Raw genomic sequence first — 21171 nt, forward strand, 5'->3', positions numbered from 1 at the left:
TAATTGCCACCTGGTGGTTAGTAATGCCTCACCAGAGTATCATAAGGAATAGCTAGTTAGTTTTGCAATGTTCTAAGTAACTCTAAGTAAAACACTTATAGGTTTAGTGTACATTTAGAAAATAGTTATATATTTAGGACAATAAATGATATAATAGATTTACTTTAGCCTAATAATGCACATTCCGCATAGCCTATTATAGCAGAAATCCTAATTCCAAATATTAGTATTCTCTATCCCTTCCAGATGGTCCCAGGTTTTTTCTCAGGTTGGGTTTGATTTATTAAAGTTATTTTTGCTGTAATGCTAAATCCAAGTGTTAACAATCAATACTGCCACATCCATGTGATTTAATAGTCCTCCAATGAGAATTCTCTTTCTCCAGAGGGCCTTTTGTCTATATCTGCATTAGTACAATTATGACTGTCAGCTTCCTCTATGGGGGTATATTTTCCTCTCTATCCTTCACTAAGGCTTTCAGCTCTTGGAAACCAGAGACTGTACTATATTCGTCTGAGACTTCCACTCCTACTTCCTAACAAACAGTACTTGCATGAAGCAGGTATTAAATACATTAAAGTAAATTCCTAAGACCTGACAGATTTGAGACAAAATAACACTTGATTCTATGTGAGACTCTCTTTCACTTTTTTACACGTCCTGTGAGCAGAGGCACAAACTACCTTTCTTCAAGACTATCTTTCTAAGAATGTGTATGTAACAAACAGTCTCGAAAAACAGAGATAGTGCTTTCTCCAGAGAAAAGGCTGGGTTTGTTTACAATTTTGAAAAGATGAATATAGTATCTCCCTCAAGAGCAATAGGCAGGTATGCTGATTGTCCAGCAGGATCCTTAAGCACAAATTTCCTCTCCATTTAAACAACCACTGCATGTTCAGGGCCCAACTAGCCTCTTTTCATCACTTGTGGGAAATGGGGATCAAAACGGTATTGCAAACATGATTCTTATGCTGCTTGCTCTTCTGTGATAAACTCTCTCTCGTCTTTGACCCACGGATCTCATGTCTTCTGTACCCAACCAAGAAACTACAGCCAACTAACTTGTTAGCTGGGTAGCTCGGCAAAATAAGGGACCTTTCAAAGACGTTGATAGAATCTTAGCAAGAAAAAATGAAATAGATGCTGTTATTCTAAAACCCAAGGATTTTAGCTTTAATCAAAATTGGGCGGGAGATTTTCATTAAAATCTAAAAGCAATTTTGTATACTGTGCCTCTCATTTTGGCGTCTTTCTGTCTATACCTCTGCACGGATACTCTACCAGCACATACCTCACTGACCATACATTTGATGAATATTTATGAAGTGGCTACTATGAAAGGGACACCTGTAACCAGCTCTGCAATGTCCTTCTTGTTTTCAGTCTCTAATACATCATTTGAGAGTTACCCTGTCTGATCTTATAATTTTCCTACTCAGAATCTTTTGCTGATTTCTCATTGTATTCACAATCAAATTCTAACCGTCAACTTTTCTCCAAAACTTTCCATGAAATTATCCTAATCTACTTCTGAAAGCTGATATTTCTCAAACTAATCTCGTCAAAAAACGCACAGTCACAACAACCCTCATTTACTTTTCTGTGCTTTCTTACCTCCATGTCTTTGTTCAGACTTTCTGGAAGTCATGTCTCATATCTATATATTCATTTGTCCAAACCCTTTATAGCCTTCAAAGCCCATCTCTTCTGGAAAGCACCTACAGACTCTACCCCACCAGAATTTCTATCCTTCTCTCCTACAATCTTTGCACTGATGTCATTATGCCTATACTACAGTTATTTAGAAATTTATGTAACTCTCCTAAGAGTGTATGTTCCTAAAGGATTTATCCATCTTTGTATTAACTAAATTTTACATTTAATAGAATGCCAAGTACAGAGTAGACATTCAATATGTTTTAATTAAACTAAATTATTAATAATTCTGTAACTGGAAATTGCCATCTCTATGTAACATCTGGATGTTGATGTGCCTTTAAAGTATGAATCGAGAAGAATGGGCCTCTGCTTCTTATCTGCCTAATGCCAGATAGGAATTATCTAGCTAATGTCATGACAGAGGAGTATAACTCAGTAGGCTGGCTGAATTGCCCCTAAATATGTTAGGGCCTAAAGTATTTGGTCTTACTTATAAAGCGGAATAAAAATTTACTTTACAAATACAATTATGTACTTGGTTAAAAAATATTATCTTATTTGTCATCAAAACTTTTAGAGAGAGAACTTTATTCAGGAAAATACTTGGAATATGGAACATAAGACCCTAATAGTATGACTTCGAAGGACAGGAAAAAATATATTAACAAGAATTTGGGGAAAAGAATGTAAAGTTGAGGGGAGGCGGGAAAGACCAAGAAGAGACATGGGCTGGGCAACATTCCAAGAAGCCCACCTACTAAGGATGGTGTTCAATGACGAATTACCGATGGAGAATGGCTGAAGATCTTTTATTAACAAAAATAATGTAATAATAAATAGCAGGTAATATTGTTTACTATGTGTCAGGTTCTCATCTAAATCTTATTTATATATGTATGCATTTATCTGAAAGTGGGACCATTATTAGCTGCATATTAAAAACGAGGAAACTGTGTCACTGTAAATTTAAGAATAGTGTTCAAGATCATCCACTACATTAGTTGGATGTAATGGAGTTGCAATTTGATCACAGGCAGACCAATTGCAATTTGATCACAGGCAGACCAATTTCAAGTCTATTTCTAAATTGGTTGTATTGCTGTGATATAAATTCCCCTGATTTAAAATCTTTACAAGAACATGAAATGCCCATACCGAAATATAGTACTGGCACTACAGGGAATATGAATATATGTAGAATGACCCTAATTTTCCCTTTCCTGACTGACTGACTAGAGAAGGCAGCAGCATTGGATCAAGAGAAAACTACGTCTAAACATCCTAGGAAGTGATCTGTGCTAATGCGTAGACCATCGCTGAAGTCTGAGCCATTGCTTTAGGGTACAACTAACTCAGGAGCAAATGAAAACCAGTTTTTAAATTTTATTTATTTTATTTTCCTAAAAATTCTGTTAGTAGCTATATGAAAAAGATCATAAGTTGATATCTAGGTTACCATTGTAGCTCCTGAGTTGATATTTCAACAATAGTTCTAGATGCATGTTCCTGTTTCCCAGAACTCTGGAGAATTTCAGAAACACAAAACATAAATACTCCTATGACACAGTTATGTTAATGCACAAAAAAATTCTGTGTTTAATTCTATTAAACACTGAGTGTACAGCTTCCGTACAAATTCTGGAAAGTCCTGGTCAACTTTCCAAGGTCAAGGGAGATCTAGAAGTGTGTTTGATTTTCTGCTAAGTTTTGTAGCTTTTTTTTGGATTCCAATCCACATTATTATTAATTTTCCAGATCCAGACTTAGGTTGGATAAATATTCCCTAGAGCAAAGAATCACCTTCTTCCCCGCACCTGGACATAGCCCCACACAGGATATGAGAGGTGGTCTCTCAGATTTGAATAGCTGAACGGTAATTTCTCAACTGCACTGTTGTTGACTCTTTCTTCCATTAGCTTACAGTGTAGCTTTTTTTCTTCCCTTCTTCTAAGAATTTTCTAAACTAGACACTAGAGTAATATTGTGGTCCTAGATTACTTTCTAACCCAGGTGCACTTATTCCAGGAACCCTCTGGAACTATCAGGTAGAAAAAGTAAAAACTTTAATTCATTTTGTTTCTCTTGTCATTATCTTGTTTCTTTGACCCCAAATTGTTACCTGGATTTACTAAACGTTTTTGGTCATCCTGTGTTATTTTCACATCTTTTTTCTCGAACCAATCAGCAAATTATTTTCTAAGCAACATTTTCCACAATCCCCAAATTTCTCTTTCTGGTTATAGGTTATTGTAGTAATATCAGTACTGTTGGTTATTTAGTTTGCTCTGATTCCCAAATAGAAAAATAATTTTATTTCTGAAATGAAAATTGCTATCAGCAATCACTATCTTTTCTGCTTTGATGATTACCACAGAAGTACCACTCTTTCAATTCTGAGAACATACTGAATGTTGTTAAATCCTCTGGCCCCAACTTCTTCCTACTTTGGCCATAAGTTGTCAAAAGGGCAACTGAAAAGGCTACAGCAGAATGCCTTCCCCAAACCCTGTCCCTATACATATGAAGAGCTGAAATTGCAGTATAAACTGATATTAGGAAAATTGATGTTAACATCTTTGTTTAATTTCCATGTCTCTAAATGACTTTTCCTCACTAATATGGCCTGCATTTTTAAAAAGTTAACATACACCACTGGTCATCATATCATAATTGTATATAATTAGCAAATTTCAACTAATTTAAATGATTGCAACTGATTAAAATGAAATGAAGAAATCAAGAATCCAGGATTAATGTATCATCCTTAACTTGGTTCTTTTAGAATAGGACTGAAGAATCAGAAATATATTTCTCTTATTACTCATACCATATGAGTTCTGCATGTAATGTGAAATTTATGGGGAAAACCCCCCAAAACACAATAACTGAAAGTGATGAGGCAATCCGTAGAAGTGAGGCTATTTTGAGAAGAAAAGTAGAACTTTAAACCAATTACTGTACTTTTAATATTTTTAAAGAGAGAGGTAGGAATGGAGCAGCGACGCTTGTTTGGAAGAGTAAAATTCCACGTGGAATGTTACAAATGAATAGAAATTCAGCAAGAGGGGAGAACGTAGCCTCCTCTGCACTTTCTGTTGAACTTGCTCTTTACAAGTGGGTTTGTTTTGTTTGTTTTGTTATTGTTTGTAAATGTGATGGCCAAAACCAAATAAATTAGTAAAGAAACAGCTCTACGGCATTCAGCGAAGTTAAGAGGTGGGGCAGGCTCTGCCAGCCAGTGAGTTGCCAGGTAATCCTAGAATCTCTGAAGAGGCGAAGAGGGGCTGATCCACCATCATAGAGCACGGTGTTCATTTGAAGTTGAACTGACCACTTCATCCCAAATAATCACCTAGGTACCTTTGCAAACTATATTTCTTCCCTCTTTCTTTCCCTCCCTCCTTTCTTTCCTTCCTTTATTCCTATAACAATGAGTAATTTTGTGTCATTGTGTTTTGTTTATATAAACAAGTGTGTTCCTATTGTCTAGGTTTGACCAATGGGAACATAAATACCATAAATGCAGGTATCTCGTGTATTTTATTCAGTGCTTTGTCTGTAGTACCTAGCTCAGTACCCATCACTCAGTAGGCCTTCAGTAAATATTTGTTAACATGAATAAATATATTGGCATTAAATGGGGCCTTTAATGTGTCTTGTGATGATAGGATATTAGGTGTTATTTTTAAACTGGAATGTAAATTTGATTAAGAACAGCATAAATCATTAAATTAGAAAGCTGAGGTGTCTACTTTCCCCCATAACAGTTTATAGCTTTGACCTTGCTTCTATCTCCCTTGCACTGTTCTACATAGACAGATAATTTGCTTATGGTTGTATGTGATTTTAATTATTTGATTGAAATATAATTTAAAAATTAAACCATCAAAAACAGATCTTATAGGAATTTGTTCTCTACTTAAAATAAGAAAGTGGAGGGAAGGCTTAGATCTGGACCACATGTTATATCCAGCAGCAATTGACTCAGATCTAGCTACCATGAACATGAACAGGATGAAGAAAAAAAAAATCTGCCCAGGCCACCCCAAGAGAAAAACCTTCAGGAATCACAAGAAATAACAGCTTATAAAAACCTGACACAATATTTCTTGGCTGTCCCAATGGACTAAAATAAATATTTGTCTATCTTTGCTCTTTACCCATATGAAATAGCAACACACATTTTGAAATATCCAGTTAAATTAAAATATACCTTCCAGATAAGCCTAAGGAAGTTACAACAAGGGAACATCTGATGTGTTTCATCAAATTACAAAAATTATCAGGCTAATAAATTAGAGATTTTAAATCTATGTAGCAGCTTGCACTACAATATTGGTACAAGCTGATCTTACAAGTTGTTCCCTACAGAATAGAGTTAATATAATGAAACCAAGCAAAGAAATAGAGAGAAAACGCCCACACTTGTCTTATTTTTATTGAAGGTAAAATCACCTGCACACATTTCTGTTCAAAGAAAAATGTTCAGCTGCATTTTATTCTCACAGATACAAATGTACTCCATAGAATTGGAACTGCTTCTTTTGTTTCTTGTTCTATCAGAATTAGATTTGCATATTTCAGGACATGTTAAGGTGCTCTCTGTGATTTAGAGAGTTTATAAAAAGATAATTTGATTTCAAATCATAGTTTTCTTTCTTTATTTCTAATACTGAAAGCTGCATACCCTTCTGAGAAGTGAGCCATGAGAGGAAGACATTAGCTTGCCTTGTATTAGATAATAAAAAAGTTCCACAGGGGATGAGTTACATATTATGACATTGTGAATATAAGGCTCATTTGGATTTAATTCATTACTACATCATGTTGCACAGGAAAGCAATTTTTAAGCAATAGAAGTGCACTTCATTTGTAAAAGACCCAGATATAACACACAATCAGTTATTGAAGACAGAAACTGATTTCCCAAATCAGGCATATAAAATTTAATATATTTTCTCCAGTTATAATGAAAGGAAAGAGAACTTCAATACCATTTTTTTTATAGATAAGAATGACATTTTGTGAAATTTGGAAAGTGAATTTTTGCTTAGGGAGTTGACTACATCTTGATGCCACAAACCGAATAAGCTGAAGAAAATGATTAAGCATTTTTAGTAATATATTTGAAGTATTTGTTAGATACATAGAATATAATTTCAAATTCTGTGCTTTCATAGACTTAATATTACCACATTAAAAATAATATGAAATGTTTTAATGAAATAAAGATAATAATGAACATTGGTAATTTCTAAAAATTTCAATATCAATTTTTCATATTATTAGTTAAATGCTAAGGACTGACTAAATCATTCTAGAATTTTAAAACTGCAACCATATGACATTGGTTTATTTCAGTTATCTAAATCTGTATGTATAAAACAGGGTTCTCCTGAGAAACAGAACATATAGGATGTAGGGGTGTGTGTGTGTGTGTGTGTGTGTGTGTGTGCTTGTGTATGAAGAGAGCCAGATTGGTTTATTTTAAAGAGTTGACTCACACAATTGTGAATGCTTGGCAAGTCAAAAATTTGCAGGATGGGTAGCAGGCTAAAGACCCAGGCAAGAACACAGTTTCAGTCAAAAGGCAGTCTGCTGGTTGAATTACCTCTTTTCTGGGAAGGTCAGTCTTTACCTGTTAAAGCTTGCAATGGGTTAGATGAGCCTTACCCACACTATGGATGATAATCAGCTTTATTCAGAGCCTACTAATTTATATCTTAATCTCATCTTAAAAATGCCTTCACAGAAACATCTAAAATAATATTTGACCAAACATCTGGGTACCATGTATTAGCCTAGTTGCTACATAAAATTGAACATTACACTGGTTATATAAGCATCTACAATTTTCAAAAATAAAATTACCTATCCATTCAGTGATGGTTTCCCAGGAAGGGGACAGTAGAGTGGGGTTGTTCATCATCTGTTTTTGGTATCTGAATTACTCAGCAACTTTACTTTCTCTCTCATTAGCTAGAAATATCCACTGGAAAAAAAAATTAAGTGACTGCAATAAAGTATTGAATTGATTCAATACATTTGGCATAAAAAATCTATTTTAAAATATATTTTAATTTAAATGCTCCCCTGTAAATTACTCCTATGAGATTATGGAATTAATGGTTTCAGCTGAAATTCTCAAATATCTTGCTTAATTTCTAAAGCATGGATTAGGATTTTCAAATTGCAAATCTCAAAGGACCATGTCTGCCACTTGAATCTTGATTTCATTGACATTAAACAGGAACGTGAAAGAGAGAAGCATGCAAACAGTTCGCAACCTTTCCATGTTTCACTTACACCGCACTCTACTAAATGTGATCATTACCAACTTTTCTATAGCGTGAGTGTGGGGAAATCAAATGAATCCAGAGGAAATTGACATATCTGATCCTCAAAGGAAAAGGTTTGTTATTCCCCTGTACTACAACTGACTGATCTTGTTCCTTTTTGAAACCAATAAGATCAAGAAGTGGATGGATGGAAAAGCATATTATAGTCAATGCAGGAAAAAGATACAAGAAAAATGTGACTAGCCCTAAGGCTGATCAATTTTCAGAACAGGCAGCCAGTATCACAGATGATCCTGATATATCTGATGGAAATAGTTCATTGACAGTACAAGATAATCCCTGCAATTATGTAAAATAGATCCTGCTAATTAATAATACAACATAAATTAGAAACATTAACGGTTCCAACATTTTGATCCTTAACACTCTAACTTGGTCCTGATGCTTTACATCAGATAGACTCAATAAAAAAGAGTAAGAAAAGGACAATTGCTTACCAGGAAAGTAACTAACCTAATCTCAGTCTGTAACCAAATGGATAAAATAATTTTGTGCATGTGTGAGTGCATGGGGGCTGAGGAGGAGAGAGAGACGGAATCCTTGAACCTGACCATTGAGAGTAAAAAAGCAAACCTTTAGGCAGAAATGGCCCAGACTGAGACAACCTCTTCCTGAAGTTGAAATTAGCAGAATATAAAAAGACCTGTGAGGGGATCCACTTTGTACCTCCTGAAAACCTGTGATCAGGGAAATATCTTTTGTGAAATCTTTATTTTCATTTCTTCTTTATAGAAAAAGAATGCTCTCAAGATTAAACAGAATGTCATTAAAAACTATAGAGTGACTAGCCAAGTGCTTGGAATATAGTAGACACCCAGCTCATGTTTATGTAAGAAAAAAAAAAATCCTCTCTCTTCAAAATCAATTTTTTTAGTACATGCTATGAGTACATACATAAAATTTGTTTAAAAATCAAAGGGGTGTGTGTGTGTGTGTGTGTGTGTGTGTGTGTGTGTGTATTCTCAAATATCTTGCTTAATTTCTAAAGCATGGATTAGGATGTGTGTGTGTGTGTGTATATATGAATAAATAAATATATATATACACACACATATCCCATATATATATATAAACACACACACAGCCATTTTTATATATGTGAATCATATATATGTATGATTAAAATTTCAATAACAGGTATAAATAACCAGAAGTATACATTATTTTCATTTTTTAAAAAAGTGATAATCCACATGGAAATGAAGGTTTATCAAGAAGATCTGCATTCTGGTTCATTTTCTCATGCAGTAAAGATTTACTGAGTGCCTACATGCTATTTAAACTCTGCCAGACCCATAGTTCTTTCTCCACCATGAAACAAAGTGATTCATGCCAACAAAATGAAAGGAAATGAAGTACTGTGGGCTGCAAAGGGAAATAGAAAATTCAGCTGATGGGATATCAGTGAAATTTCCATGAAGGAGTGGGCACTTGAGCCAGATCTCAAACAGTATTTTACAGTATTTTAATAGGTTAAGATGGAGAAGCTTATGCAGTCAAAGGCCCTACTGTCAACAATCTTTATTCTTCCCATTGGTGGGTGCTGCTCTAGCCAAATACCTAAGGATTGTGAGGGTCATAAGCTTGTATCTGTGAGTTGAATCCAGTTAAGACAATTAATGCCATTCTGCATAACACTAAGAAACTCTGAATTAAGAAGTTGCCTTATTTAAGGTTCAGAGCAATGAAACTCTATGGATAATTAAATCAGTCTTATCCTACGTATTCCTTTTCTGATTAAACTTAAGACAATGTACATTTGTTATCTGGAGAGATCAATAATAGGATAGTTAATTACTTCCTTTAGGAGCCATCACTCTATTACTGTTAAATTCACTCTGTTATTGTTTGCATACACTGAATTATGTGCATACATTTACATGTTTTTCTCCAATTAAAATAGCAGTTGCTTTATTGCTTTCTTCATTTCTCCCAATCTTCCTACTCTCATTCATTTTAATACTGAAATTAGAGAGAGACAAAAAAACACGAAGAATAGAGAAGACAAAGTACAAAATAACGATAATAATAATAACAATAATAATGTGAAGAGGGGCCAAAGAAATGATTGGAAAGTAAGGCTGGAGAGTAGAAGAGAACAGTTGCTGATGACATCACCATCATCAAACAACAGTAAAATCTTGTGTTTGTACAAAAGCATGTCAGTGAAAAATATATTCCTGTGGGGAGAGAGGAGAGACAGACCACTATTTTATATTAGCCTTTCTAGTGCCCTGAAAACCATAAGAACACTCTGTGGGTCTTCATGGATTCCACAGCCAGTTTATCTTTAGGTAAGGACTACTTTGCCTCCCTCATTTAAGACCGGAGGTAATGTATAACTGGTCAGCTTTCTTGAACAGGAAACTTGCTCAATTATACATTCTTTGGTAAATGAAGTACAGTGGTTCTTGAATGGAAGGAAGTTAACATGGGTGGCAGGTGTGGAAAGGGAGAGATAAAAAAATGAGAAAACTGTTTGCACAGGAAAGACACCAATATTGTAACAAGCAAACAAACCTAATGCCTGGGTTAAAACAAGGGGACAGGAAAACAGCCCAGGTGCTTATTTTCTTATGTCACAAGATGATAAATTAGTGCTGGTGAGAAAGATATGGGTGAAAAAGTAAATTATATGTATTTTGTTTCTAGATAGCTTGGACAGAGATTTTCTCCTTTCAAGAGATCAACTTTGTCTGGAAATACCATAAAAATATATTGAATGTTAAAATGCAGGGTTCTAAGATTTTGAACTCTTCGGCACTGTGGAGTGGTCATAAGTTGTGTTTCTTGGCTGTAGATAGTTGACCCGGTAAAATTATGGAATTTATCTTTTCAGAAGAGAAAAAGTCATCCTTGTAAGTTAAATGAATTTATTTATATCTTTTGATCCAGCATAGCTAGATCATAGGATAAGAATGGAAAATTCCCTCTTATGTACTTCTGATCAAATAATAAGGGCTTTCAAGAATGTTGGATGGAGAAGAATTCTGAGGCAAGGTCTGAGTGCAGTGATAAAGAGTGCTGTGATTCATGGACACGGAGCATGATACAGGAAGTGGCAGTGTATATGCAGTGAATCTGTCATTCCTTTGGTTCAATGCCATTAAAGCCAGGTAACCTAACCAAATAGTGTCAATGGTAAAGTTCAATTAGTACTACAAAATGCACCACCCATATTACACATAAGATAACTAAATATACTAATTAGTTGCTGAAAAGGAATAATGGAGGAGGAAGAGGAGAAAGAAGAAAGAGAAAAGGGAGTAGAAGATTATCTGTAAAAGTACATTTAGAAGAACAGAAAACAAACGAGGCTTAGGAATCCACTTCAATTTATTATATTAAGTAATGACCATTTCCTTCCCCCTGGGTTTCAGACAAGATCTCTGTCATTCATTATTAAGTTTCCATTCTTTCTTTCTTTTCTTTCTTTCTTTCTTCTTCTTTCTTTTTCTTTCTTTCTTTCTTTCTTTCTTTCTTTCTTTCTTTCCTCCTTTCTTTCTTTCTTTCTTTCTTTCTTTTCTTTCTTTCTTTCTTTCTTTTCTTTCTTTCTTCCTTTCTTTCTTTCTTTCTCTTCCTTCTTTCAAGTCCTTTCCACTATTTCATTCCTATTCATCCACAACCTCACCTCCCAGGATTCAATTCCTCCTCAAACACAGAGAGATGGGACTGCAGGCCCGTGCCACCACGCCCGGCTAATGTTTGTATTTTTTAGCAGAGACAGGGTTTTACCATGTTGGCCAGGACAGGATAGTCTCAATCTCTTGACCTCATACTCTGCCTGCCTCAGCCTCCCAAAGTGCTGGGATTACAGGCATGAGCCACCGTGCCCAGCCAATTTATAACATTTTCAAACGTTTTTAAGAGTTAACCCTCAGCTAAGAAAATATGGTGTTTTATTTTGCTTATAAAGATCATTTCACAGTATAAATTAATTCATGCTTGCTTACTTGTATCAATGATGAAAAACATTGCCCTGTCCAAATAATGCGAACATTTAAAAATAGATACATCTCTAGAGATTGTATTTTATTATTTATTCATCTTATTTGTGAAGTTAGAAAGCAAAATGTGTTTAGCAAAAGAAATGCAAAGAGATGGGGTACCATACATACTGTGACTGACTATTTTACTATTATGACATTTTAGTTTCTGAACCTATAAACACCATGGGAAAGAACCAATAAAAGCCATGGGGAAACTCCTTTAAAAAGTAACTCATATATGAAAAATGAAATGCACAAGGTCAATTCACATAGAAAACCTTTATCAACATTATTTTTGGCCTATCAAAAGCAAATAAAAAATAAGAACCTGGACGGCTAGTGGCTCTGGAAGACAATTTGGTGACACAAAGCAAATAACTACACAAATGTGAACTCCATGAAGCTGTGATTTGTTTCCAGGAATTTATCGGAAGGGAATAATTAAATAGGAACACTTGGATTTGTGTACAAGAATGTTTGCAGAGGAAACTGAAAGGTCCCTTTATAAGAAATAGGTTAAATTACATGGCATCCATATAATGGAATACCAGGCAGTATTTTATGTAGTGATTTAAATCCATATTTATTGGCTTGAAAAGTGATTCTAATATTTTAATTAAAAAAATTCTAAAGCAGGTGTCAAAGGAATACATGGCCTAATACAATTTTGCTGATTCATAGGGAATGATAGAAGGAAATAACAATGATTTTTTAAAAGAGGTAGGATTATGGATGGTGTTTACTTTTTTCTTTATAATTTTCTGTACATGTTGCACTTATAATTAGAAAGAACCATAATGCCCTTTCCATTAAGAAAAAGAAACTATATTAGCCATAATTAGAATACAACACATTTTTCTCCGTTTTGTCTCAACATTTCACAGCATCTACAGCTGTCAAAGGCAAACATATTCCTGCATTCAAAAATAAACTAAACTTCATTAATTTATCTATTCAAATATCTTATATTACAATATTATATTTTCAAACTATGTTTTGAAGTTTTCAACATACTTACTCTGCTCAGAAATATGCTTATGATCTTCAGAATTTATTAGGTTGGTGCAAAAGTAATTGCTGCTTTTGCCATTACTTTCAATGGCAAAACAACAATTATATATATGAGTGTGTGTATGTCATTTCTTTAAATAAAAAATACATTATTAAAGGCTTGGTGGCTTTATTATATAATGGAAATGAACTATTGCACCTGTGACATTCAAGCTTCTTCTAAGTTAAAGAGCTTTCTCAACAGTCATAGGTAAACATGGTTTATACAAGATAACCAGCATCTCAACTGACTTAAGCTGATTAGATTAGGGACAAGCACTTGACACAGAGTCACAAATATCTCTGGTCCACAAAAGGATAACAATGACATTTCATCCTGGAGAATAGGAATAAAAGAATAATGTATTGGAGAATATAGCAATTAGCATTGGGAAAAGATGCAAAAATAAAAACAAAAACTAGTACAAATTGCAAAAGAATTAAATCACTTTGGTGATCAACACTTCAGTGAGACTCAGAGAACGTGTTTACTCAGGAAGAGTTCTCAGCTGAAACTTTTCTGGTGTACGCTTTGTGTGTTTTTTGGAGACTCTTTATTCTACAACTGGAGACTTCTCATTTTCCTTTGACATGAGTAATAATGTACCCTCCTGCAGCTCCTGGTTTACAGTCCCCAGGGATCTGAACACCCCTCAAGCTTCTTCCCTCTCCAAGCCTCCTGCTATCTCCCTCTCAGCCCAGACAGAAATAATATTCGCCATACGCCACCTAAAACAACTACCTCTTCTGCAATTTTTATTTTATTTTATTTTATTTTATTTTACTTTATTTTATTTTGGGACAGAGTCTCACTCTGTTGCCTAGGCTGGAGGGCAATGGTGCAATCTTAGCTCACTGAAACCTCCTCCTCCCAGGTTCAAGTGATTCTCCCTGCCTCAGCCTCCCAAGTAGCTGGGATTATAGGCGCCCGCCACTATGCCCAGCTAATTTTTCTTTTTTTTGTTTTTGTATTTTTAGTAGAGACGGAGTTTTCCTATCTTGGCCAGGCTGGTCTCGAACTCCTGACCTCAGGCAATCCACCCTCCTTGGCCTCCCAAAGTGCTGGGATTATAGGCTTGACCCACCATGCCTGGCCTTCTTTTGCACTTTTATCAGCAACTAGCCAGTGAATCTCTTACCACTTAGATATGGGAAGTAAGAGGCTGAATTCTCTGAATAAGAAAGACATCAAGTTATTATAAGTAGTTTTGCCACCTCTACATCTTCCAAATAGTTCTGTTAAACTTTTTCCACTGGATTTGAGACTCCTTTCTTGAGAAGAGACAGAGACTTAAAGCACATCAGCAGCTTTTTCAAAAATGCTTCACTTTCTCCATTCTACCTAGCCTTTGCTTCTCTAACCTCTCATAAGCCAAAAATGGATAATCATCTCTGGGCCCATACTATCATTTTTTCAAAGCTCTACATGCTACATGCTAGTCTTAGAAATGTAGCATCAACTGTCTTTATGCCTCAGCTGGAACTGAAGCATCAGTAGTGATACTTCGATATTTTTACAGTATGTGGTTTTGATATAAATTGCCACTTCTTTAAAATTAGAACATAGGCTATCCTCTGAGTAATCATAATATAATTATATAACTTAAAATAATTATATTATATAATATAAATAAATACTATGTTCATAATATTTTGTATATATTTTATAATATAATGAAAAATCTAAATGATAAAATAATTTTTAAAATATGTAATATAATTGATAAATTAAACAGATCTGTTTCTCATTTACTCATGCATTCATTTCATTCTTCAAAAAATAATTTCTCAATGTCTATTAGATGATGGCATTTTAATGGTGCACAAACAAGTGTAGTCCATTCTCTCATTGAGTCTGCAGTCTATTATAAAAAGAACATATTTTGTATTGCACAACTTTTAGGCTGTTTGATAAGAACTGACACAGGTTTAGAGCATGTCCAGGAAAAGAGAACCAATAGAAAAGAGATACAGCAATTGAACAAAATAGTGGACCAGTAAGAGCACAAAATTGGTAATAAATTCATGAAAAGTAATAGCAGGAATCTACTACTACTAGGAGGCACAGAATTAAGGCTAAGATTGCTTAGTAAACAGAGATTCATAACGACATGTGGTTAGGACGACTACTGAGGGAGAAGTTATTTTTGGATGAGGAGCTGTTATGTTTGTAAAGATATTTGTACAAAAATACAATTGTTTTGAAGAAGAAAGTATGTTATCTCAATAAAGAAAAAAAATATGGCTACTTGATGGGCCCATAATTGTGAATCTGTGTCTAATCACAGAGTACTACCTGGGAGTGTAATTGCTAGTGGTTATGCTTTCATAGCTAGCTTTGACACGTATGTTATTTTGTTGATTTTGTAGTCTAAGACTGGAATATAATCCTTACCACCTTGCAGTTTCCGTTCTGAGAGAAATAATGAATATTTTAATGTAATTATTAAATATTTTAAATTTTATAATCAGTTGCCTATTTGCAAAGAGGACATAAGTCAGCTTTTAAAGATGACTACAGTGCTGAAAAATGAATTAAAACAAGACAAGGAAAGCCACAATTATATAAAGAGGGAAAATAAATGCGTAGCTTAGTTTGTAAACAAAATGCATGTCATAAAGTTCCTTATAAACCTACAAATACAAATTTGACTCTAAATTTACTAAGAGTCAAAGTAAAGAAGGAAGCAGACTAGGTTATGATATTCATTGCATCAATAAATTAAAAACTAACCAGCTGCTCAGGAAAAACAAACAAACAAAAAACATACACATAATTGTCCTTAACGTTAAAAAGAAATTAACGCTATGGATCTTTTTCCAGAAGACATTTTGTAATAGAACAGATGTCCATAACGAAGTTAAAGTAAAAACAGTTTTATAGAGTCCTTCTATTTTCTTGGTTTGTTTTCTAATAACATCCTGAGCCAGTTGGATTTATCTGCAACTTTCCCTTCTTCTGCTCCATCCTATATTGCAGGCAGTGGATCCCTTCAAAATGAGTTTTCTCAAGTTGTAAGTCAGCAGTCTCTTGCTGGTTTCAGCCAATAGGACAATAGCTAGGACACTTAGTGGCAGGAAGAAAAGAGAAGCTAGGGTATTTCCCTCTCTCTATCTTCAGTGGTGTCTCCAGCTGAGGTTATGGCCCTCATCTGCACTTGTATGCACAGACATTCCAGTCCCATTGCTTTCTCCCCCTAGTCTAGGTTCAGTAATGGCTCCATTTTGTGAATCTCTGGGCTACCTGAGTATCCCCTGATTGGCTCATAAGTTCCTGATCACTGATGGAAGCATTTCTCTACTTTAAATGCCTTTTATTTTAAATATTCAGGAAATTTTCCGATGTCTTCATTGGGTCCTGATAAATACAATCATTCATTATAAGATAACAGCATATCTTTCAGCTCAATGTAAACAATTTTACATCGGGAAGTCTCATGAAAAGTGTTATTATCCACATATTAAATGTCCAGGGATGCTTATACAAAAGGGAATAGCAGACACAGAAGGATATAGGGAACACATCCCTGTCAGTCACTGAGGCCTAATCTTCAGGAAGAGGATTAGAATCCACCAACACCAATACACCTGGTATTTCAGCACATGAATTAAGTGACACATCTTCAGTGGACATGCTTCCCTGAGAAAATTCCTGGAAATGCACACCTGCCAACATCTTAGCTGTAACAAATCAGCATAACCCAGAAAGAATATCCTGGAGAAGTAGTACCTCACTACTCTATCTACCTACAAACAACATACATGACTCACCTAGGACTACTCTTTTTCTGCAAATATAGAAGATATATGTGGAAGGTAATACCTCATCTTGCATATCCAGTTCTTCACTTCACTAAACATGTAAACTAGAAAACATTTTACAACTCAACATGTATGCTAATAAAATAACAAACAGCTTTTCCAAGTTATCCACTAGTTATATGACATCACCTAAGCTTTTGAAGACAGTTACTTCAGCCCATAAAGCAGGTTTATTTTACTCTGATGTCATTAAAGTCTTTAATCATATGGCTAACATCCTAGTTTTTATTACCTGTATATCTGGCAATCTTTGCATCCCAATTTGGTCTAATGAGGCTCCCCAAGAGGGAGAAAATACAGTGGCTGGAGACTTTTAGTCTCCATAGTAGTTATGATTCTTACTAGTAATTAATAAAACTGCATCACAAATTTATATTGCAGTACCATAAATCTGAAAATCTGTGCCCCCCCTTTGAAGTTTCTATTCTTGTTGTGGTGGTAAGTTACGTTTCTCAGCTTGCAAAACTGACTTGAACGACGGCAAAATCATTAGTTCAATACCCCTGTGAGACATTTTTCCCAAGAAATGCATTCAAACAACATCTGTTTCTTCTTACCTACCTGAAAGACTTCTTAATATCTTCTGCCTGGATTGTCTTGAGAATCTCTTGGTATAACTGAGGATCAACTGTTCCTGAAGATGGAGTATCTGAAGGGCAATTTGTATGTACATAATAACCTATCAAAATCCCAAAAATAAATAAAATGGTGGCTATGCAAAGTATTTTTAAGAGGTGACAAAAGTTGCAGCGATTGCTCTTTGGTGCAGATCGTGTATAATGGGTAATGTAGTCAGATTCTTCTTGAAGTCTCTGGAACCTTCCTTTGGGTGAAGTTGCTGGTTGAATGGAATCAAGATCGAGATCTATAGTCTCTGAATGCCCTAGGTTCTGATTCTCAGCACTGTCTAGCTGGAATTGGTCAAAACCAGACTCCTCTAGTTCCTTCTCCATGTCCCACTCTAAGTCAAGGGCAGTGGCTTGAAGATCATCATTGTCTAAGTACTGTGAGTGTCCTGGAGCTCTTTGATCTGCATTGACCTTTTGATAGGCCATCTTTTTACCTGTGAAAATAAGAAATATATATTTTAATAAAATAAACACACAATTTAAAAAACTAACAAGGTGAAAACAAAACAGTAAGCCATATTGGGCATCCATAAAACTTTAATGATTATAATAAAGGGAATTAAATTCTCCTTCTAGAAACTTGTGTTTTATTTAATTAATCTTATAATTTTCTGTTGATGTCATTATAGGAAAGGAAGACAAAAGAAAAACGAAAGTAGAAGGTATTTAGTGGAAAAGCTATGAGAAAACAAAATTACACACACACACACACACACACACACACACACACACACACCCCATTAATCTTTGAAGCTCAGGAGAATAACAACAGTCATGAATGCGCAATTATATTGAAGGATGATGCAATGTAGAAGGCAAAATTAAACCTTCATGGTTACAAAATAACTTTTAAAAATTGAAGACAAAAGTAATAAAGCTGTTATTTGGTAAGTGAAAGGGAAAAAATAATAAAAGCTCTGGAATGATTACATTGCCAGAGCTAGTCTTAAAAACACAAATTCATTATAAGAATAGGCAGAACAACTAAATGAAGTATGAATTCTACAAGAAGCAAAATCTGTTATGTTACAGATTCATAACTTACCAAAAAGATTACAAAACTTTAAGACTATGAGAGAGGACCGAGATGTCCCAAGAAATTAGTGACATGAATTGGCCTGGCTCAGTGAACTTTAAATAAAAGTCTGGGATGGCATCAATCCAAAGAGGAAAGCCTTTTGCCAGCCTAGGAGAGTTTGGTTTCATAACCTTGCTACAGGAGTGGCAGATGGAGGTTCTTCTCCCCTGCACAGCTTTGGATGACAGCTTGTTGTATCCTGCTGAGTGGTATTAGGAAAACTGGGCGAATTAACTGCAAGTGGTCTTAAGCCTGTATTCAGTAACCCACTGGTGTATTATGGCTGCAGATTAAGAGTATTTATACTTAAATATTCTGTGTATTAGATTTGTCACCCCAGCTGGATCTTAGGTCCCTCACAATGTTTTATGATTTTTCTGTGTGTCCTACTGTGGTGGGCAAAGAACACAGCTCAACTGATAATTGATTAGCTAATTGCCTTAGGAATCGTGGTGGACAAGTATATTCCTATGAAAAAGATAAAACAAGGATTTCACGAAGGGAGTGGCACTTATGCACAGAGTTATGGCCATACATACCTCCAGTCTTGGCTAGCTGAGGCCCATATAATTAAAATTTCCTAAATTTTTAAGAAAGTTCAAATATAACTAAATATTACATTTTATAAAATAAAAACTGTAATTCTGACTAGAATTTTCATATGCTACTCTAAAATCTAGGAATCATTCTTACCCAGCATTGACTCAGTAAAGATGATTATCTAATGCATGCCAGGCAGAGATAAGTAATGAAGAGAGAAATAAATAGGACCGTATTCCACAAATAGGGAACCATCAAATCAGAGAGACAATGCAAACAAACAAAAAAGTGAGATAAAATATGCAAAGTGTCAGTGAAACTCAGGGGTGATTGATTCTATCAGAAAATACAAGAAATAATTATTTTTAAAAAGTGACCTCTAAGTTGCTTTTGCAAGAGAGGAGGGTGTGAGAGGAGAATACCCAGAAAGGGGAAAATTTACAAACACAAAGGGAGAATAAGAAAGCCCCACTTGAAAACCCTAGAGTGGTATGCTATGACTGAGCATAGTGCACAAGGGCCAAAGATACTGAGGAAAAACTAGGAGAAGGTGACACTGACAAAAAACTTAACTTTCCTACAACACAGGGTCTTCGTATATGAAATGGGTATAATATTAATATAAACTTTGTAGTGTTGTCATCAGGATTCATTCACATAGTGAACCTAAAGCATCTATTGAGTAGTGGATAGGTTATATGAGTTAGAAGGAACATTTCTAGTCTTAGAGGAGATAGAACTGTCAAGGATTGGTGGGGAGTTAATAATTATACAATTCTGCAAGACATTGTGGAGATGGAGAGGAGGATGTATAATATTCACACACACACACACACACACACAATAGTGTTTTTTTTTTAACATTTAGTCTGTATGTAGAGATTAAAATATAAAAATCACCACATAATATACTAAACGTTCTCATGGATCTACACTGATTTTCTTTTTCCCTCCCTCCCTCCATCCCTTCTTGTTTGGCCTTGTTTCCAAAATGATTCAAGGAAGTGTAGCATTTGAATTCTGTCTTTGGTAAAATCAAGACAAGCAGAGAAAGGAAGTAATGTTTGAAGTTAATAATAACTATTCAGATAGGTTAGGTGATGGCTGATTAACTTATAGAGGAAGAAACTGAATCTTACTGGGTTTAAAGAAAATGTCAAAATAAAATACCAGAGGATAGAAAAAAATCTGAAGAAAGTAGAATAAAGACTCTCTAAACACTTTAGAAACCAATTTATTTTAATGTGCTTTATAAACTGCAATTTCCTACCACTAGTCAATTTTTTCCCCCTTGGCCTAAACATCAGGGAATTGCTGGTATCTTGATATGATATCATATTTACTTCTTTAACTGTTCAGCTTATGCATTATAGATTAACTTACACAAATATTTCTCCATGCAGTTCTCTAGATTTTTTTCTCCCATTTTAATCAATCAGTCTCTCTCGCTCTCTCTCCCTCTCTCTCTCAAGTTGAATCATAGAGCTTGGTTTATGCTCAAAAAAGACTTGGCACATGAGAGTTACTACAGAAATGTGAGATCTCTAATTCTGACCTCTAATACAAACATTCAAAGTCACCTCTCTATACATCATTTAAAAGCCAACTGCAATGGTGAGGCAGAGTTTTCATCTCTAGCCTGACAATAGGCATTCCATCACATGTACATCAGCAATTTAACGCTCTTCAAACATCAGACAGAACCATCAATTAGAATGTAATGCAGATAGAGATATTAACTCCTCACCATGATGGATATCTGTCTGACACCCTTACTACCACTTTTAGATTCATTACACATCATTAAATTTTCACTGAATTCTACCTTCCAGCAGAGTCACATCTGGGATAAAGGTAGATGAAGTCACTTGATGTAACAAACTCCAAAGTATTTCAGGAAAATTACTATGAGTATGCAATGACATGCATGATAAAGCATTTTAATCACTAACTTGGTAAAATCAATTATATATGTCTTATATATTTTATATATCAAATATATGTATATGTAGTATATATAAATGTATTATATACATTTATAAAAT

At 34.8% G+C, this 21171-nt stretch overlaps 1 protein-coding gene across 10 annotated transcripts in view; it reads right to left on the reverse strand.

The window, feature by feature from the left end:
• NAALADL2 (N-acetylated alpha-linked acidic dipeptidase like 2) overlaps positions 1-21171 on the reverse strand; it is a 1420296-nt gene that overhangs the window by 688350 nt on the left and 710775 nt on the right. For all 10 annotated transcript variants that reach the window (XM_021933744.2, XM_021933739.2, XM_021933741.2 and 7 more), the window contains one exon: positions 17441-17942. In XM_021933744.2, coding sequence (XP_021789436.1) covers positions 17441-17934 — 494 coding nt within the window. In that variant the 5' untranslated portion in view covers positions 17935-17942. The remainder of the gene's footprint in view (positions 1-17440; positions 17943-21171) is intronic.

This window comes from Papio anubis, chromosome 2 (assembly GCF_008728515.1).
Source record: "Papio anubis isolate 15944 chromosome 2, Panubis1.0, whole genome shotgun sequence".
Lineage (NCBI taxonomy): Eukaryota > Metazoa > Chordata > Mammalia > Primates > Cercopithecidae > Papio > Papio anubis.